This window comes from Vicia villosa, linkage group LG6 (assembly GCF_029867415.1).
Source record: "Vicia villosa cultivar HV-30 ecotype Madison, WI linkage group LG6, Vvil1.0, whole genome shotgun sequence".
NCBI lineage: Eukaryota > Viridiplantae > Streptophyta > Magnoliopsida > Fabales > Fabaceae > Vicia > Vicia villosa.
The window spans coordinates 105384962-105405689 of record NC_081185.1 but is presented as its reverse complement, the minus strand read 5'-3'; the positions used below and the strand labels follow the sequence as shown (position 1 = coordinate 105405689).

Here is a 20728-nt window from a genome sequence, read left to right as displayed (position 1 = left end):
CAAACATATATATAATTAATAAAATTCCCTCCCCTTCCCTCCCCTCCCCTTCCCTTCATTAAAATCCCTCCCCTCCCCTCCCCCTCATTTGAACCAAACAGACCCTAAGAGTATGGAAGAAGATGCAGAAGAATATATGCCATATAAAATCAAATATTTGTTTAGAAATACTATAATTTAATATAAATTAAAATAGAAGTTCCAAAATACATCATTAATGTGTAATTTTTGTTTGGACTTAATCAACACATAATCAATAGATTAATTTGTTAATATTAATTTAAGAAGAATTGTTTAGACTAAAATCAATTTTAGAAATCAAACAAAAATAATGATTTGTCTATGATGTATTTCATCAAATAGTTCAATCGACATCATTGATACTCAATGATATAGAATATTTTATTTTTTTTACTAATCACAAAAGTGGCAATTAATCTTAAAGTGTCAACTCATGTAAAATAAAAATTCAAAAAATAACAAACCTATTTTTTAAGCAGTATATTAGTAGTAGCATGTGGGGACTCCAGAAATTTCAACACCTTCCAAAAAATTTTATCAAGCTACAATTACTTTCTCACCTTAACATCATGCAAAAAAAATTAATCAAAAAACAACATTTTGCATTGCAATACTAAGTTTATTCCAAAATTCACTTTTCATAACAATCCATTAATCATTAGTCATTACAAAAATAGTTAATAGAAGATAGCAAAGTATAAAAACGTAAAATCAATAGAGATAGTAAAAGGAAAAAAAATTCTTGATGAAGAAAGAGAACCAGAAAAAGGAAAAATGAAATCTTATTAATGAAAAAAAAACTCATAAATAACATGCCATAGAATAAATAGAACAGATAAACACTGAAAAGGGAGTTAAGGGAAAAACTCATTGAGGAAATAAATCTGTAATGCCTCATTGATGAAGAACAATGACTTGAAAAATAAAACAATGAAAAGGGGGGTAAAGAAAAATACTCAGAAATCTATAAAGCCTAACACTAAGATGAAGGTTAAAAATAAATATTTTTTTAAGATCTGAAAGTTTCAATTACAGATCCGTTCGTTTTGATTTTAGATCTGGTGATTTTGGTGGTTTTAATTTTAGATCTGGTGGTCTCGTCGGAAGCCGTTTCAGATTTGAAAGATGAATAAGAAGAGAAATCTTTGGTGAAAAGTAATGAATAGCAACTGAAAAATAGAAAAACGAAAAAAAATTCAATTAGTTAACAAAACATGCAAAATAAACAAATGTTTGTATAAGAAACTTTACTCCATTGATGATGAATGAACTGATGAAGAAAATGATGTCTCTAGTTGTGAAGAAGAAGATTGAAAACAAAGAATGAAGTGAAAAAGAAAAAAAGTCATAGAAAAGAGGAGAGAGGTTTGAGAGAGAAGTGAGAAGGTGTGTAGTAATAGCAGTAATGACACGCAATATAATTTTGAAAATTTGATATGCTTTCAAAGCAAAAAAATAGCATTAATAGAAGGAAAATTTGAATTGTTATCAAAGCAAAAGTAGAGCTTGTTAGTTAAGGCATCCACGTGACATCATTTGGAGCAAGCAGGCTAGTTTAAGTGTTTCAAGAACATTAGATACCTACTTCGATTGGCTTACTTTTAGTATAAGAGCATCTCCAATGGTGAACCCATTTTTTGGTTCCTTGTGGGACCTATTAAGCCACGTCAGCTTGAAGCAACTCAACTAATTTTTCGCTCCAATGGTGCAACTCTTAAGAATCCATATTGGGTCCCACAATTTTACTTTTCTTATTAATATTTTATTCATATTAAATTTTCTAGCAATTAAAATGATAATTTTAATTATTTAAATTAAAATTGATATAAAATAAATAAAATTCAAATTAAACTTATAATTTAAAATGATAATTAATATTAATCTCAAATACATGACATATAATTAAAAATAATAAAAATAAATAACATCACATAATAAATTAAACTTAAATTTCATCATCTACATGACCAAAACGTTCCCAAATATACTCGACTAAATCTCCTTGAAGTTGACGATGAACTTGTTTTTCTCGAATACTTGCTCTTCTTTGTAGTCTTGTTGCAAGATTCGGATGAGGACCGCTAAATGTTTCGGTTGTTGAGTTGTTGTCATCCACATTATCATAAGAGTAATCAATATTACCTCCATATGTATGTCGTTCGTCTTGAACAATCATGTTGTGTAATATTATGCATGCATATATGGTATGCTTGAGGGTGTCCATGTGCCAGGCACGTGCTGGGCCACGTATAATTGCAAATCGAGATTGAAGCACTCCAAATGCCAGCTCCACATATTTTCTAGCTGATTCTTGATATTGAGCAAATAACTTTTTCTTTTCTCCCCGTGGCATTGAAATGGTCTTGACAAATGTAGCCCACTCGGGATATATACCATCTGCTAAATAATCCCCCATGTTATATGGTGTCCCATTGATTGTATATTGCACATTGGGAGCATGTCCTTCCAAAATATCGTTAAACACGTTGGATTGATTTAGCACATTAATATCATTGTTTGAACCTGCAATACCAAAAAAAGCATGCCAAATCCATAAGTCTTGTGATGCCACTGCTTCAAGCATGATTGTGGGCTTACCATGATCACCTCGACAAAACTGTCCTTTCCATGCAACAGGACAATTTTTCCATTCCCAATGCATACAATCAATGGAACCCAACATACCTGGAAAGCCACGTGACTCTCCCATTTGTAAAAGATGTTCAACATCAGTGTTGTTAGGCTTTCTCAAATACTCAACCCCAAATACAACATTCACGCCTTGAACGAATCTTTGTAAGCACTCAATTGAAGTGCTTTCACCGATTCGAACATATTCGTCTACAATGTCAGCAGCAGACCCATACGCCAACATACGAATAGCAGATGTACATTTCTGCAATGGTGAAAGACCCATTTTACCAGTTGCATCAACCCTCATTTGGAAATATTCATCATAATTTCCAAGGGCATCTACAATTCGAAGAAATACATGCCTATGCATTCTGAACCTTCTTCGGAATTGAAAATCTATGTATACTGGATTTTCTGAGAAGTAGTCATTGAATAATCGATTATGCCCTTCTTCACGACCTCGATCTATCGTTGTTCTTCTCTTTGGCCTAGAGGAACTTCCAGATTGATGTTCATTTTGAACCTCTTGTTCTTCATCACTGTCGTCCATAAATTCTTCTTCAACCAACTCCCAAAATTCTTGATCGTAATTATCTGAATCGTCTGAATCCATTTTAGTAAATAATGAGAGAAGAATAAGATAAGAATGAGAAAACAATGACATAAGTGGTAGTATATATAATGGTTTGAATAACGGCTAGTTTGGATAACGGCTAGTTTGGATAAGGCTAGTTTGGATAACAGCTAGTTTGAATAACAGCTAGTTTGAATAACGGCTAGTTTGAATAACGGCTAATTTGAATAACGGCTAGTTTGAATGACATAATATTTATTATAAATTAAAGTGATACTAATGACTATGTTACATAGGTGTTGATAAATTAAAGTGGTACTAATGACCATGTTACATAGGTGTTGATAAATTAAAGTGGTACTAATGACCATGTTACATAGGTGTTGATAAATTAAAGTGGTACTAATGACCATTTTACATAAGTGATACTAACTACATTCCATATTTTTTTTCATCTTATTACAATATTTTTCATGAATATCTCGTTGACTATCGCTCATAGTAGAAGTGTCTTTCATCATTAGTTGCACTACCTTTAATTCTATCTCGTCCTCCTTACTTTGCGCTAGTCTTTCCATTGACACTAATCTTTTATTCCTTGCATCTTGCGTTGCATTTGGAATTTCCTTTGCCTTACCCTTCCTTTTTGCTGCTTTTTGTCCCATTGGACGCTCCATTGGTGATGATGAGGTAAACTCATAACTTGAAGGTGTATCTGGGTTACCCGATGATGCCTCACTAACATAAGTCTTTGTTATTTTTGAAGAACTTCCAATCGATTCTCCCATCCATTTAGGTTCATCTTTTAACAATCGCCATGCGTACTCAAGATTGAATGTTGTACCTTGATCCTGAGCAAAAAATGCATTTGCAGCGGCCATGATATCGTTCTCCGATGTCCCACTTTTCTTTCCATTAACAGCTTGTTTGTAACACCCAACAAATTTTTGAACCAAGCTATTTATTCGATGCCATCGACACTTTAATTGTCCCTTTAACTTTTCCCGCGATTGCCCACGATACTCGTTATAATTGACAGCGACTCTTACCCAAAAACTCTCAGCCTTTTGATCAACTCCCACAATTGGATCCTTTGAAACATTAAGCCATGATTGGATAAGTAGTATATCCTCATCCCTTGTAAAGTGCTCTCGAGATTTTTTTTAACAACAACCCTTTCTTCTTTTTCAGTGCCAACTTGAGTAGAAAATGGTGGAACTTGAGTAGAAAATGGTGGAACTTGAGTAGGAAATGGTGGAACTTGAGTAAAAAATGGTGGAACTTGAGTAGAAAATGGTGGCATCGGTGGAATTTGAGAATTTTGAGGATTAGGATTTTGATAATTTTGCATGAAATTGAACATAGCTTGTTGATAATGAAAATGATTAGGATCCATTTGACCTAAACAATTGTAATTTGAAGTAAAAAAAAAATGAAATTTTGAGTTAAAATGATGAAATTGTGAGAGAGAAATTTGAAATTGAAGAGAAAATAAAAGTGTTGGTAAAATTTGTTTTAGTAATTTTTTTCAAAAAACTAAATTTATAACAAAAAAATAACTTTAAAAAAAAAATAGCCGTTGTTGAACGGCTCTTTTAAATATTATGACATTATAATATTAAAAGAACCGTTGCATTATTATAGCATGATGACCACGCAGGTCCTGCTTGTACTAATTAATTTTTAAATAAATTTCTAAAAAAACATAATTAAAATTATTAATTTATTTATTAAAATAATATTAATAAATTAATTATCTTTGTAAATATTACTGATTCACAAAAATAATTTTTTTGTCTTAATCATCACTGTCACATTGGCAAAATTAGAGTGGGGCCAACTAAAACCTGGAACCAACTGAATCCTAAGTGATGTAGAGTTCAAAAATCAAAAAAATTAATTTTTCTAGTGAAAAGACTAAGAATTAAAAATTATCAAACAAGGACTAAAAAATACATTTAACCTTTCAAATTATTTGGATGAATTATTATAAAAATTGATTTTAGAGTTTGAAATTTAAGATTAAATAAACGTATGATAGAATGAACACGGATCCTCGGCAGCCAATATAATAGCGGCAACTTATGTAGCCAAATAATGACCCTTGGATTGATTAAATGAAATGGATAGAAAATTCTATTTTTAAAAATGAAATCAATTCCAATAATTTTTCTTAAATCCAAATTTTATATTCTCCATAATTTATTTCACATTGTCAATTTTATTTCTCTTTAATAATTAATATTACTGTAATTTTTACATTTATCTATATACCTTTTTAATATTTTAATTTATATTTTGGATTAAATATATTTTTGTTCTTTTAAATAGGCTAATTTTTATTTTTAGTCCATCTAATTTATTTATAATTTTGGCCTCTCTGAATTTTTTCTATTAATTTATATTTTGGATTAAATAAGTGTTTTTTAATTAAATTAATTTTTAATTTTAGTACGTATATTTATTTTAAAAATTTGGCCTCTCTAATTTTAGTTACTAATTTGGATTAAACTTTTGTTACTAATTTTAGTTTTTATCATTTTACAAAATTTTATAATATATATTCTAAAAATTAAAGACTAAAATATTAAATTAAATTGGAAGATATAATATAAAATTTATTTTGGTTATTTAATTTTATATTATGTGTTTGATTTAAAATTAAACTTATAAATTTTTTATAATTATTTAATTTTAATTTGAATTATATGTTCCAATTGTCAAATTAAAATAATTAAATTCGAACATATAAAATTTCAAAATTATGTATAATTAAATTATAAAACAGAACAAATAAAGTTTATTAAAATATTTTAATTGTAAAATATTATATAAAATTTAATAATTAAAATTATAAGATTATTTTATAAGACTATTTGTAAAATTATAAAATTTAAATTAAATAAAGTTTTTTATTATAAGTTACAATTCACGTTATTTGATTTTATAAAATTAAAAAATTAGATAACTAAAATAAATACCTAAATAATTTATGAAATTAAATTTAAATAACTAAAATATTTTTTATTATATTTTCAATTTAATAATTAATTTGAACATTTGAAACATATAAAATAATATTTCGTAAATAGATTAAAACTAAAATTAATAATAAAAATTTAGAGTGGACAAATATTTATTAAAAAAATTAAATACACTAAAAATAAAAATTAGTTGATTTAAAAGAATAAAAACATATTTATCATAAATATAAAATTAAAATATCAAAAATGGGTATACAAACGCAAGTAAATGTTGCGCATAATTAATTATTAAAAAGTAAAAATAAATAAACAATGTGAAATATATTATTGAAAATATAAATATTGAATTTAAGAATAATTATTGTAATAGATTTCCTTTTGAAAATTTGATTTTTCAATTCATTTAGCCAATCAATCCAATTGCCACTATTTAGCTGCATACATGACTGCTGATGTATTCGCTGTCGAGGATCCATATTCATGATAGAATAAGAATCTAAGTATTTTTTGTTTAACAAAAATTAATAAGCATTAATGAAATGGTTAAATAAGTACGATTGCAGGACTATGAAGAAACAATTTGATAATTGGTTTTGATAATTTTTTAATTTTGGAATTTCTGGTCAAAATTGGCATTTTAAAACTCGAACCAAAATCAACCTGGTTAAAGTACTAGGTTCCTATATTAATGATGGAATTGGATCATTGATCGAACACATATCTAAAAACTGACTTAAGATTTCTTAATCTACTTTCAAAGAACTTCCTTTTAATTCTTTTATTTTTCTCCCACTTTAAATTTTAAGTCACTTTTAATTCTAACTCATTATATTTTAGTTTATTACTTTTCTGCTCTTTAAATTCAAATTTCAACTTAGCTCAAATGATTTATTTTTTAGTAAATCAAACTTTAAATTATTTCTTAATTAACTTATCTATTATAATATATTCAGTCACTTTATGTGTAATCACTTCATTACAAATGTTGCCACATTATATTATAATCTTACGTGTCTTCATATTTTACTCAAAATCAAATAGTTACATGTCCATCTATATTGCTAGCTATTCACATATGACTGAAAAAAATGTTAGAGGAAGAGGCTCTCAGTTCTCTCTAACCTAAACTCTCATCACCAAACCACACTCAACCCTAACCTGAACATATTTCCATTCAATCACTCGGAATATGGAGTGGCGGAGAGTTCATCCTAGGGGTAGGCAAAACAAGCGGTGGAACCATAGGTGTTGCTCAAGTTCCTACCAGCTGTTGAAGGAGAGGCGACGAACCAAGAATATCGTCCTCAACATTTTTCTTTACGGAGATCCTAGATGATCATGGAGCAAAAGAGATGTATCAGATCTTCAGGGAGTTTGGCGAGATAGATGAAGTAATCATACCACCAAAGAGATATATCAGAGAGAAAAGGTATGGCTTTGCTAGGTTTTTCAATGTCCAAGATGGGAGAGTCATGGTAGCAAAGTTAGACAACATCTTCATCGTAGGTAAGAAGATTCACACAATTTTACCGAAATTCCAAAGAGGATCAATTATGAAAAATCATCAGCGTCAAGGTAAGAGAGTAGGGGAACTTGAAGTTGAGCCTAGGGAATCGGGGGCTAGGCAAAGAGAATAATTGGTTTTCAAAGGACCAGTAAATAAGGAAGGAATAAGGAAATCCTACGTTGGGGTGGTGAAGTGGAATAAATCGTGAAATTATAGTACACAAATATCAGATGTTGAACCAGATGTCACGAAACTGATATCAGATCAGTCAGAACTACAAAAACAATTATGCAAGTAAGGTAAACAACTGAAAGTAAAATATCACAGATCATTGTTAACCCAATTCGGTGCAACATCACCTACTCTAAGGACATCCAAGCCAAGAAGGAAATCCACTATATATAATAGTACTAGTTTGAAGCCCAAGTAAATAACCTCTAGTTTAGAATCTTCGCACCTAATCACTACCCGTGCTATTTCTATCTAAGACACTCCTAGATATAAGACCCCTCTTGTAACACCCCGATTTTTCCTATTCAATGATTTAGTGTTATTTTGATATTTTGTTAATTTATTGGATGAATTTTCTTTGATGTTATATGATGATTATGGTATCGGAGGGTATGTATCCTTAGAATAGAGGGTAATGCCTTTGAATTAAAAGGTGCGAAATTAAATAAATATAATTAATTCTAATTATTCATTTGATTTAATTTATTAGAAAATTAGATGATTTAATATGATTGGAATAAGAATTATTATTGAGGTTTAATAATAATAATAATAATAATAATAAGAGAATAAATGGGTAAATAGTTAGTGGACCTATGTTGTGTTTGTAACACCCCCAAATCTATACTACTCAAATAAGACATACATTCGCATAATCAGAGTAAACAAACATGCATCTCATGAGGGCATTACACATATTTACAAAAAAATGTCACAACAATTTAACATGCAATGGGCACATACAAGTAACACGGAATTAAAGATTCAAACTAACATGCAAAACCACAGCGGAATAATGATCTCATCAATAAAAATGGTAAATTTGGATGATTCCCATACATCATCCACCATATCATAATATCTTGGCTCACTGTAACACCCCAAATCTACCCCGCAATTTAATAGGAAAATCAGAGTACAAAATCTCAAAACAAACATCATGCTCCGAGGCGTCACATATATCAACTTAAAAAAATCTCATGCAAGCTCACATTTAAAGATACATAACACTTATAACGGAGGGAAATCATACATCATTAGTAATTTAAATCCAAACAACTTTATAACATCACAGCGGAATTCAAAGGACAACATAATCCAAATCATAACATCTTTGCCAACATGGCAACAATATCCAACATGTCTCAAAATAAAGAGAACAACAATAAAATCCATCAAGGCATAACGACATAATCAAAACAAATAAACGTCCTCCGAGTGCTACGTATCAGAGCATAGACACACTGACTCGAGCTAATAGGTAAACGGCTACTCCACGTTGTTACCTGCACGTTACAAACAGAGGGTAACATTCAAATACAAGGGGTGAGATATCATTCATTATAAAGAAATGTATGATAATATTCAAAGCATGGTAAAGATCATACATATATCACCACTTCTCATCACATAACATCTTACAACAACTATCATCACTAAACAACTTATAAAACGGCAACGATGTAAATAATCAATTATGACAACATACTCATTTCACAATTATAGTATCCATGCATCAAAATAACATCTCGTCATCACGTCACAACAAACATCTCATCATCTCAACAATTCAAACACAAATTAATGCAATTTAAATACATTTCAAATGTGACTCGACTTATGCAAATGTATGTGGTACCATTTGAAGTAAAACACCCATCTCAAACATTTCCACTTGGGCCATCTTCGTTGCCTTTTTCAGGCTAATAGTCGTTGCCATCTTTCAGGCTGATAGTCATTGCCATCTTTCAGGCTAATAGTCGTTGTCATCTTTCAGGTTAAAGACACTTATGCAATGGATGCGACACAATGATGTACATCAATAAAACACACATTTACATCACGTCACAACATCGACTAAACACCATTACTTTTATAGTAATTCATCACTTCACAATCACGTCGCTATGTTGTATCATCATACTACAATATTTCACTTCACAACAACAATCACAACATTTAACTATACAATTCAAGAAAAGGTTTGAAAAAGATATCCAAAGGTTTTCAAATCATATTCATTAGAAAGACATTGATTAGAGCTTCACGAAGGTTCAAACGACACTTAAAAAGGAGTTACGGATCAAAAGATACATCATGTCAAAGTTGTTCATTGGTCCGCTTAGCGATCCTCTAGCGGGCTTATGGAAACTCAAATTCAATAACCCAGCTTGAAGCACGCTAATACAGACTAAAAACAGAAGCGAACCAAAATCGCAGCTCCGCTTAGCGGACCAGCTCCGCTTAGCGAGCTTGTGCATTTTCAACTTTTCACTCAGCATCCGCTTAGCGAGTCAGGGCCGCTTAGCGGACGTGCGATTATACAGAAAAATAACAGAACCACACAGAACTGTGTAACCACACTTCCACCACACAAAACTCATCCCAATCAACAATTAAACACATATAATCATAACATCTAACATCACTCATCAACAATTATCAATAAAAACACGTTTTCAACCAAAAATTCATGCATTTTCATCACAGAACCCTAATATTCTACAACATCCAATCCATGGTTCCTACATACAATCTAAACCACCCTAAACATCATCATACGTCCCTTTAGCATGAAAGACCCCCCCCCCCCCCCCACCCTTACCTTGGATTTTGGATTGAAGACAACTCTAGCTTCAATCTTGGATTCTCCTCTTCTCTTCACTCTTCTCTTCCTTCTCTATTTTCCAAATTTTGTCAAATGAGCTCTAATTCCCAATTCCCCTCAATTCTCTTGTTTTGTTAAACCCTCACTAAACCTCAAATTACTAATGGGCTCTATTTAGCACCTCTCAATTACTAATACCGACTTAGGCCCAATAATTCATAACACTTACTAACTTATGCTATTTACTAATAATTCCCAATAAATAACACAAATATCACATAAGCACATAATTAACACATACTCTAACAAATAATTCACATAACACGTAATTACATAAATACGCAAATAAAAACGGTAGTTACAACTCTCCCTCACTTAGAATATTTTCGTCCTCGAAAATTACCTAAATCAAATAACTCAGGATACGATTCTCGCATCTTGCTTTCCAACTCCCACGTTATACTCTCTCCGGTAGCTCTCGACCAAAATACCTTCACCAAAGCAATCTCTTTGCCTCTAAGCGTCTTTGTCTCGCGATCCTCAATCCTTACCGGCATAGTCTCCACCGTAAGATTATCTCGTACTTGCACATCATCCACATGAAACACATCGTGCAAATTCAAAATATTTGGCTGTAACGCCACTCTATACGCCACATTTCTAACCTTCTATGAAATCTGATACGGTCCAATAAAACAAGAAGTGAGCTTATTAGACTTCAATGCTCTCCCCACGCCGGTCACCGGTGTAACTCTAAAAAATACATCATCACCTGCTTGAAATTCCAAAATTTTCCTTCTCTTGTCATGATAACTTTTCTGTCTACTCTAAGAAGTCTTCATCTTCTCACGAATCAACTTAAACTTCTCCGTAATCTCTCAAACAATCTTAGGTCCAAGCACTACACTCTCACCAGATTCATGCCAACACAATGGAGTCCTACATCTCCAACCATACAACGCTTTGAAAGACACCATTCCAATACTAGAATGGTAACTATTGTTGTAAGTGAACTGGATCAGTGAAAGATAAGTATCCCACACACCTCTCTGCTCAAGAACACAAGCTCTCAACAAATCCTCCAAAGGTTGAATCGTCCTCTCCGTCTGACCATCTGTCTGAGGATGATACGCCGAGCTCAACATCAACTTGGAACCCAATGCCTCTTGCAAACTTTTCCAAATATCTGAAGTGAACCTCGGAGCTCTATCCGAAATAATACACAAAGGAATACCATGCAGCTTAACAATCACATTGGTATAAATCTCCTCCAACTTAGAAACTGGATATGTGATGTTAATAGGTACAAAATGAGCCGACTTTGTAAGCCTATCAAAAATCACCCAAATCGAATCATGACCTCTCACGGTATTAGGTAAACCCTTCACAAAATCCATAGAAATGCTATCCCATTTCCATTCCGGAACTTCAAACGGTTGCATTAACCCCGCAGGCTTCTGATGCTCAACTTTCGACTTTTGATAAGTCAAACATGCATACACAAACTGAGCTATGTCATGCTTCATTCCAGGACACCAAAACAAATTCTTCAAATCTTGGTACATCTTCGTAGCTCCTGGATGAATACTCAAATTACTTCTATGACCTTCTTCAAGAATCACTCTCTTCAAATGCACATCATCAGGAATACAAATTCGACTATGAAATCTCAACACACCTTGTGCATCCAACTTGAAATCACTATTCTCAACTTGATCGATTCCAACCATCGAATCTACCAATTTCACATCCAACTTTTGAGCCTCTCTGATACTATCCAAAAAATCATTATTAATCTTCAACATATCCAACCTAACACTCTTAGGTGTCACTTCACATTCCAAAATCATATCTCTAAATTGCTCAATCAATTCCAATTCCTTAACCATCATCACCGATATATGCAAAGTCTTTTGACTCAAAGCATCGTCCACAACATTAGCTTTTCCTGGATGATAATTCAAACCAAAGTCATAGTCTTTCAACAACTCTAACCACCTTTGTTGCCTCCTATTCAATTCCTTCGGATCAAACAAATACTTCAAACTCTTATGGTCGCTAAATACTTCAAATATAGAACCATAAAGATAATGCCTCAAAATCTTCAATACAAACATAATAGCAGCAAGTTCTAAATCATGCGTAGAATAGTTCTTCTCATGAACTCTCAACTGTCTCGATGCATAAGCAATAACCTTATCATTTTGCATGAGCACACCTCCTAAACCCTTCTTAGAAGCATCACAATAAACCATAAATGATTCTTCCGGATTAGGCAATATCAAAATTGGTGCCGACGTCAATCTCTTCTTCAACTCAGCAAAACTCTCTTCGCATTGAAGATCCCATACAAAAGCCTCACCCTTGCACGTCAACTTCGTCAACAGAAGTTCCAACTTAGAGAATCCTTCAATGAAACTTCTATAATAACCGGCTAATCCCAAGAAACTTCGAATCTCGGTAGCCGACTTAGGAGTTTCCCATCTCAACACAGCATCTACCTTAGACGGATCCGCAACAATGCCATCACCAGAAATGACATGACCAAGAAAACTAACTTCTTTCAACCAAAACTCACACTTGGACAACTTCGCATTCAACTTCTTCTCTTTCAAGACTTGCAATACCAACTTCAAATGCTCAGCATGATCTGATTCTGATTTAGAGTAAATCAAAATATCATCAATGGAAACCACCACAAATCGATCCAGATACTCATAAAAAATACGATTCATGTATTCCATAAATACTCCTAGTGCATTAGTAACCCCGAAGGGCATCACAGAATACTCATAATGTCCATAACGTGTTCTGAAAGCCGTCTTCTGCATATCCTCATCTTTCACTTTAATCTGATGGTAACCCGACCTCAAATCAATCTTGCTAAACACACGAGCACCAACTAATTGATTCATCAAATCATCAATTCTTGGAAGTGGATACTTGTTCTTAATTGTCACCTTATTCAATTTCCTGTAATCAATACAAAGCATCATACTTCCATCCTTCTTCTTAAACAACAACACTGGAGCTCCCCACGGCGACACACTAGGTCTAACAAACTTCTTCTCAAGCAAATCTTCCAATTGCTTCTTCAATTCCGACAAATATGATACGAAAATCATGTATGGTGTCATAGACACAGGTTTAGTACCAGGTACAAGATCAATAGAGAACTCGACTTCTCTCTCAGGCAGTACATCAGGAATTTCATCAGGGAAAACTTCAAGAAATTCACACACCACTTAGGCCCAATAATTTATAACACTTACTAACTTATGCTATTTACTAATAATTCCCAATAAATAACACAAATATCACATAAGCACATAATTAACACATACTCTAACAAATAATTCACACCACACATAATTACATAAATACACAAATAAAAACTATCGTTACACTTATAGCTAGGGGTGGCAAATGGGCATGCCTGTCCCGTTAAGGCCCGCCCCGCAAAAGCCCGTGAAAAAACGGGCCATGCATATTTAATTGTGCGGGTCTAAAACCTTGCCCTGCCCCGCAAAAAAGTGAGGGCGGGGCGGGAAAAGCCCGCGGGCATTGAACCTTTAGGGCCTAAAAATAGTAAAATTGTATGAAAAAGCTAATGCCCGTAAAATCCCGCAAAAAACAGGGCGGGGCGGGGCGGGCACATTAAAGGGAATGGGCCTAAAACCTTGCCCCGCCCTGCCCCGCGTAAAAGTGCAGGCAAAACGGGCTTTCCCCGCGAACCGGGCCCGTTTTGCCACCCCTACTAACAACCACACATTCAAAATATCACATATCCAATTAGGAAATTAGATATGATTAAAACACTATCTCATAATATGCAAATATAGGTAATAAAATAGACCCAATTCTCATGTGTTACATATGATCAGAGCACCATAAAACTACCTAGCCAAAACACGCTAAGGAGATCTAAACTCCAAGCTAAGCCTCCTCCGAAGCACCACTACTCTTCGGAACCTGCGCGATATCGCAATGAACATCATTCAAACAGAAGGGTGAGAATTCAAATCATTATAAATAAACATAATAATAGGAAATGTAAAACACAACAAGAATACATTCCAAGAATTCATCGCTCTTCGCATAAACATGCATCATATATAATATATCAAGATTCACATGTTTATCTCATACGACATAGCTCCACATTTCAAGTAATTATATTCAATTACCACAATCCTCAATTGTATACAATTATGAAACACAATTCAAGTATACAATACCAATCACAATATCCACATATATGCATATCCACCAAAATCATTTCCAGTTCAGATTTTCTCACGAATTTCATGCTTATATCACACATACAACACATAGAATCAATAATAAACATCAAAACATCACTCACAATTCAATTTCATGGATTCTATCATAATCTCTAAAGTTAGGGTTTAACAAAATCAACATACATACACCTAATCATATGCTATTTTCATACCCATTCATAGAATCATATATAGAATCATTATAACAAGTTAGATTTCACACAATTTATGGATTAACATACCAATTCCACAACAAAACTCATGAAATAGTAATCTCCCAACCTAAAATTGTGCATTTGCTAACTCCACATACATTACCCAATTATATCTCCTATAATCACTTGGATTCACACCCTTACCTTGAATCTCTAGTCATTTTTCTTCAAGAATATCCAATTTCCTCTCCTTTCTCTTCTTTCTTCTCTTCCCTTTCTCTCTAGCCTCTTTTCTTTCTTTTTCCCCAAAATTGTTACGTCCCTAAAACCCTAATTTTCATTACTAACTCATTTTCACAAATTGGGATTAACCCACCTAATTCTGTATTCTAATAAATTAGGCCCATTACTAGACATATACTAGTATTCACATACTCACTTAATTAATTAAATAACACACATATTCAATTAATCACCAAAAAATAACAAATAATTAATTATCACACAAATAATAATTAATAACATAAACACCTAATAATTAAATAAGGAAATAAAAACCGGGTCGTTACAGTGTTAGCATGAAGAATAGTGGGGGTGTGTTTATTAAGCCCATTAGTGGAGTTAAAAGTTAGTAAGGAGTTAAATAAAAATAAGAAAGAAAATAGAATGAAAAATAGAGAATTTGGAGAGAAAGTGAAAAGAAAAGGTTTTCGTGAAAGAGGAGAAGCTGCACAAATAGGCTAGGGCAAGGATTCCATTGAAAGAGTAGAGACTCTTCAATCCAATATAAGAGTGAGGTTCTAACTCTATAAGATTGGGTATGATGATTTGCATGTAGGAATGAGTTTTGGGGTTTTATTGATAACTTAGGATTTGAAGGGGAATTATATGAAATTAATAAAATCGATGCATGTTGATAACGATTCTTGTTGCTATGTGATGTATGGATATTTTATGGCTTATATTGTATGAATTCTGGCTTTGTTGTTGTGTTTCGTAAAAATTCGTATTTTGACCGTAAAACAAAGAATTATATGGAATTGATGAAATTGATGTGTGTTAGTGATGATTCTTGTTGATATATGTTGTATATGTGTTGTAGAACTTATATTGCATGAATTTTGATGTTGTTGTTGTGTTTTGTAAAAATTTGTATTTTGACCGTAAAACGAAAGATTCTATGAAATTGATGTATGTTAGTGATGATTCTTGTTGATATATGTTGTATATGTGTTGTAGAACTTATATTGCATGAATTTTGATGTTGTTGTGTTTCGTAAAAATTCATATTTTGATCGTAAAACAAAGAATTCTATGAAATTGATGTATGTTAGTGATGATTCTTGTTGATATGTGTTGTAGAACCTATATTGCGTGAATTTTGATGTTGTTGTTGTGTAGGTTTGTATGATGATGTTTTGTGATGACGAAGAAGTGATGGCCTATGTTGGTGTTTGATGAAAGGCTTGTGGTTGCAAAATTGTTGTCGTTGATGTTTAGTTGATGTTGTTGCATTTTATGACGTCGCAATATTGAGTCGCATACATTGCATTTTTACGATGGCCTGAATTGGCAAATACGTTGGACTGGATTGACAAAAACACGTTGGCCTGGATTGACAAAACTATGATGGCCTCAATCCCATTGTGTGGATTGAGTGTAAATTGTGATTAAGGTGTATGCCTTGTTGATGCCTCTATTTATTGGCAATTTTGTGATGAGGATGTATGCCTTATTGGTACTGTAACATCCCGATTTTATTAGCTATTTTATTAATTACCTAATTTTGTGTTTTTGTTAATTACTTATTTTATTTAATTATTTGCTGGTATAATAATTAATTAAATTGGTGTTTGGTGCTAATTAGATTAAATTAGTCTATTAGTTGTATAATGAGATAATATGTTAATGGGCCTAATTAGTTGAAATAGAAATGATGGGTAGTAAGTGTTACTAAGCCCAATTAGAGAGAAAGGAAATAGTAAGGGGTTAGGTCACTTTTCATAACATTATCATTTGGTAAAGAGAGGATTCAAGAGAAGAGAATAGAAGAGAAAGAGGAGGAAAGAGCAAAATTGGGGGAAACTAGAAGAAGATGGACTTTTGATGCTAGGTAAGGGGGGAGAAATCTCATTATCTTGATTATATAGGTATTCAATTCTCTTAATTTCATATGTTAGGGTTTTGGTAGATTTGTGAGATTTTGTGAATCAAAACATGTTCAATGATGTTATAATGTTAACCCATGAGTAGAAACATGTTAGGAACCTGATAAATGTGTTGAATTTCTGTCTGGAATGAGATTTTGGTTGGAACTAGCATCCTGGAAAGGTGAATGTTGTAGTCGATGCATTGAGTAGGAAATCATTGCATATGTCGATGTTGATGATGCGAGAATTGGAATTGTTGGAACAATTTCGAGATTTAAGTTTGGTTTGTGAAACAACTTCTTCACGTGTTAAGCTTGGTATGTTGAAGCTTACTTGTGGTATTCTTGATGAGATTAGAGAAGGTCAGAAATTAAATTTGAAATTGGTTGACAAAATGACATTGATTAATCAAGGAAAAGGTGGTAATTTTTGGATTGATGAAAATGGTGTTATGAGGTGTCGTGATTGAGTTTGTATTCCGGATGTAGCGGATTTGAAGAAGATGATTTTAGATGAAGGTCATCGAAGTGGTTTGAGTATTCATCCTGGAGCTACTAAGATGTATCAAGATTTGAGGAAATTATTTTAGTGGCAAGGTATGAAAAATGATATTGCTGAATTTGTGTATTCTTGTCTGACTTGTCAGAAGTCAAAGATTGAACATCAAAAACTGCCTGGTTTGATGCAACCGTTATCTATTCCTGAGTGGAAGTGGGATAGTATCTTGATGGATTTTGTTTCGGGTTTGCCGAGAACTTTGAGTAATTGTGAAGCGATTTGGGTTATTGTGGATAGATTGACAAAATCTGCTCACTTTATTCCGTTGAGGATGGATCATTTGATGGAGAGACTTGCAGATTTATACATTGAGAAGATTGTTTGTTTGCATGGTATTCTGTCGAGTATTGTCTCAGATAGAGATCCGAGGTTTACTTCGAGGTTTTGGGAAGGCTTGCAAAGTGCTTTGGGTACTAAGTTACGTTTGAGTTCGGCGTATCATCCACAAACTGATGGTCAAACAGAGAGGACAATTCAGTTGCTTGAAGATCTTTCGAGGTCTTGTGTTTTAGAACAAGGAGGGGCTTGGGATAGTTTCTTGTCGGTGATTGAATTCACTTATAACATTAGTTTTCATTTGAGTATTAGAATGACACCTTTTGAGGCTTTGTATGGTAGAAGGTGTAGGACTCCTTTGTGTTGGTATGAATCTGGAGAGAGTGTTGTGGTTGGGCCCGAGATAGTTCAACAAACTACGGATAAGATTAAGGTGATTCAAGAGAAGATGAAGGCTTCTCAGAGTCGTCAGAAGAGTTATCATGATAAGAGGAGGAAAGCACTTGAGTTCAAGAAGGGTGAACATGTGTTTCTTCGAGTTACGCCGATAACGGGTGTTGGTAGAGCTTTGAAGTCGCGTAATTTGACACCGCGTTTCATTGGTACATCGTGAATCCATGACATGTTCTTCAATTAGATGATGTTTAAGTAAAGGATAACTTGACGGTTGAGACATCGCCTATGCGGATTGAGGATTATCAAGTGAAGAAACTTCGTGGTAATGATATCGCTTTGGTAAAAGTTATCTGGGGAGAACCGGCCGAGGGGAATGTGACGTGGGAACTCGAGAGTAAGATGAAGGATTCGTATCCGGAGTTGTTCACTTGAGGTAATTTTCGAGGACGAAAATCTTTTAAGTGGGTGAGAGTTGTAACATCCCGATTTTATTAGTTATTTTATTAATTACTTAATTTGGTGTTTTTGTTAATTACTTATTTTATTTAATTATTTGGTGGTATAATAATTAATAAAATTGGTGTTTGGTGCTAATTTGATTAAATTAGACTATTAGTTGTATAATGAGATAATATGTTAATGGGTCTAATTAGTTAAAATAGAAATGATGGGTAGTAAGTGTTACTAAGCCCAATTAGAGAGAAAGGAAATATTAAGGGGTTAGGTCACTTTTCATAACATTATCATTTTGTAAAGAGAGGATTCAAGAGAATAGAAGAGAAAAAGGAGGAAAGAGCAAAATTGGGGGAAACTAGAAGAAGAGGGACTTTTGATTCTAGGTAAGGGGGAGAAATCTCATTATCTTGATTATATATGTATGCAATGTGTAGTAGTATGATAGGTATTCAATCCTCTCAATTTCATATGTTAGGGTTTTGGTAGATTTGTGAGATTTTGTGAATCAAAACATGTTTAATGATGTTATAATGTTAACCCATAAGTAGAAACATGTTAGGAACCTGATATATTTGTTAAATTTCTGTCTGGAATGAGATTTTGGTTGGATTGGGACAAAATCCGTATGCTGTCAAAAATGGCTTTTTTTCTCAGAAATCGCACAGTCGCGCCGCGACAGGTCTTTATTGCACCACGGCAGGTCTTTATCGCGCCGCGCAAAACTCTCTGACTTGGCTCGCACCGCGGGGGTGGTGTGACGCGCCGCGACAGTCTGTTATGAAATTTTGGAATTTTGATTCTTTCGCTTGGGATCTTGTATGCATATGTTTTTAGATGGATTTCCATGAATTTTAATAATTTATTCAATGATGTTTGGATAGGTTTTGAATCAAAAATGAATCGATACATGATACTTGTGTTTTAATATATGTCTGAGGTGAATTTGTGAATGGAGTGAATAACATGAATTGGCTTGTATACTACATGTTATAAATGATCATTAAATGCTAAGTGTATACTTGTTTACTAATGAATTAGTATTGTGCAACATTTTGGTGAATAATTCGAGCAGTGCGAATTATGTGATATGCATGGATAATTAAGGCTGTGTGATAATCTTAATTGCATATGTGTTGTAATGTTGTACATGCATACATGAGGAGATTGTACTCCGGTTAGCTTTGATCCTTGTGTGGAAATAGAAGCAGCTTTGCTCCTTTTGTGGATTCAGAAGCGGTGAACTATACGTTCATGTTTTGAGGGCTTTGGTCTTGTCCGGATCGGAAGCGTGACTCTGGTTTTAATTGAGAGCGGGGAGCTCGATACTCACAATGGTACCACATGCATTGAGTCACATTAATTGCATTTTGAGTTGCATTGTTTTTATGTGATTGTTTTGAATTGATGTGTTACTTGTGTGGTAATCGTATTAGTGTTGTGTGCAATAATTGTGGAACTTAATTCAAATTATGAAGTGTGATGAATGATTATGCTATTGTATGCTATATTCATTGTACATATTGTATGTATTGAGTATGATGTGAATTCTCACCCTTCTGTTTGAATGATGTTCATTGTGACATCGTGCAGGTTCCAACGAGTAGTGAGTTGTCCGAGGATTTAGCCGAGGAGATTTTGGTTTATCGTTTTGATTAGGTAGTGATTCAAATGCTCTAGTCATGTAACACTGGAGTTTTTATTTGAACTCATGTCTTATTGTTTGGATATTATTAACTTTATGATGTATGACTTGATATGTTGGATAAAACGTGTTGTTGGCTATATTGCCTAACTATCGAATTCATATGACATGTGTGTGTGTGTGTATATATATATATATATATGATTTGCTTATGATATATAATTTAATAGATGGATATAGTATGGGATATATC

At 33.1% G+C, this 20728-nt stretch overlaps 1 protein-coding gene across 1 annotated transcript; it reads right to left on the bottom strand.

Moving 5' to 3' along the window:
• Positions 1 to 1966: 1966 nt before the first annotated feature.
• LOC131614282 (uncharacterized) lies at positions 1967 to 3268 on the bottom strand. The gene has a single exon (XM_058885892.1). The coding sequence runs from the start codon at positions 3266 to 3268 to the stop codon at positions 1967 to 1969; it is 1302 nt and encodes a 433-aa protein (XP_058741875.1).
• Positions 3269 to 20728: the final 17460 nt, after the last annotated feature.

Coding starts and splice junctions, on each gene's coding strand:
- LOC131614282 (XM_058885892.1), bottom strand. CDS start 3,268: ATGGATTCAGACGATTCAGATAATTACGATCAAGAATTTTGGGAGTTG.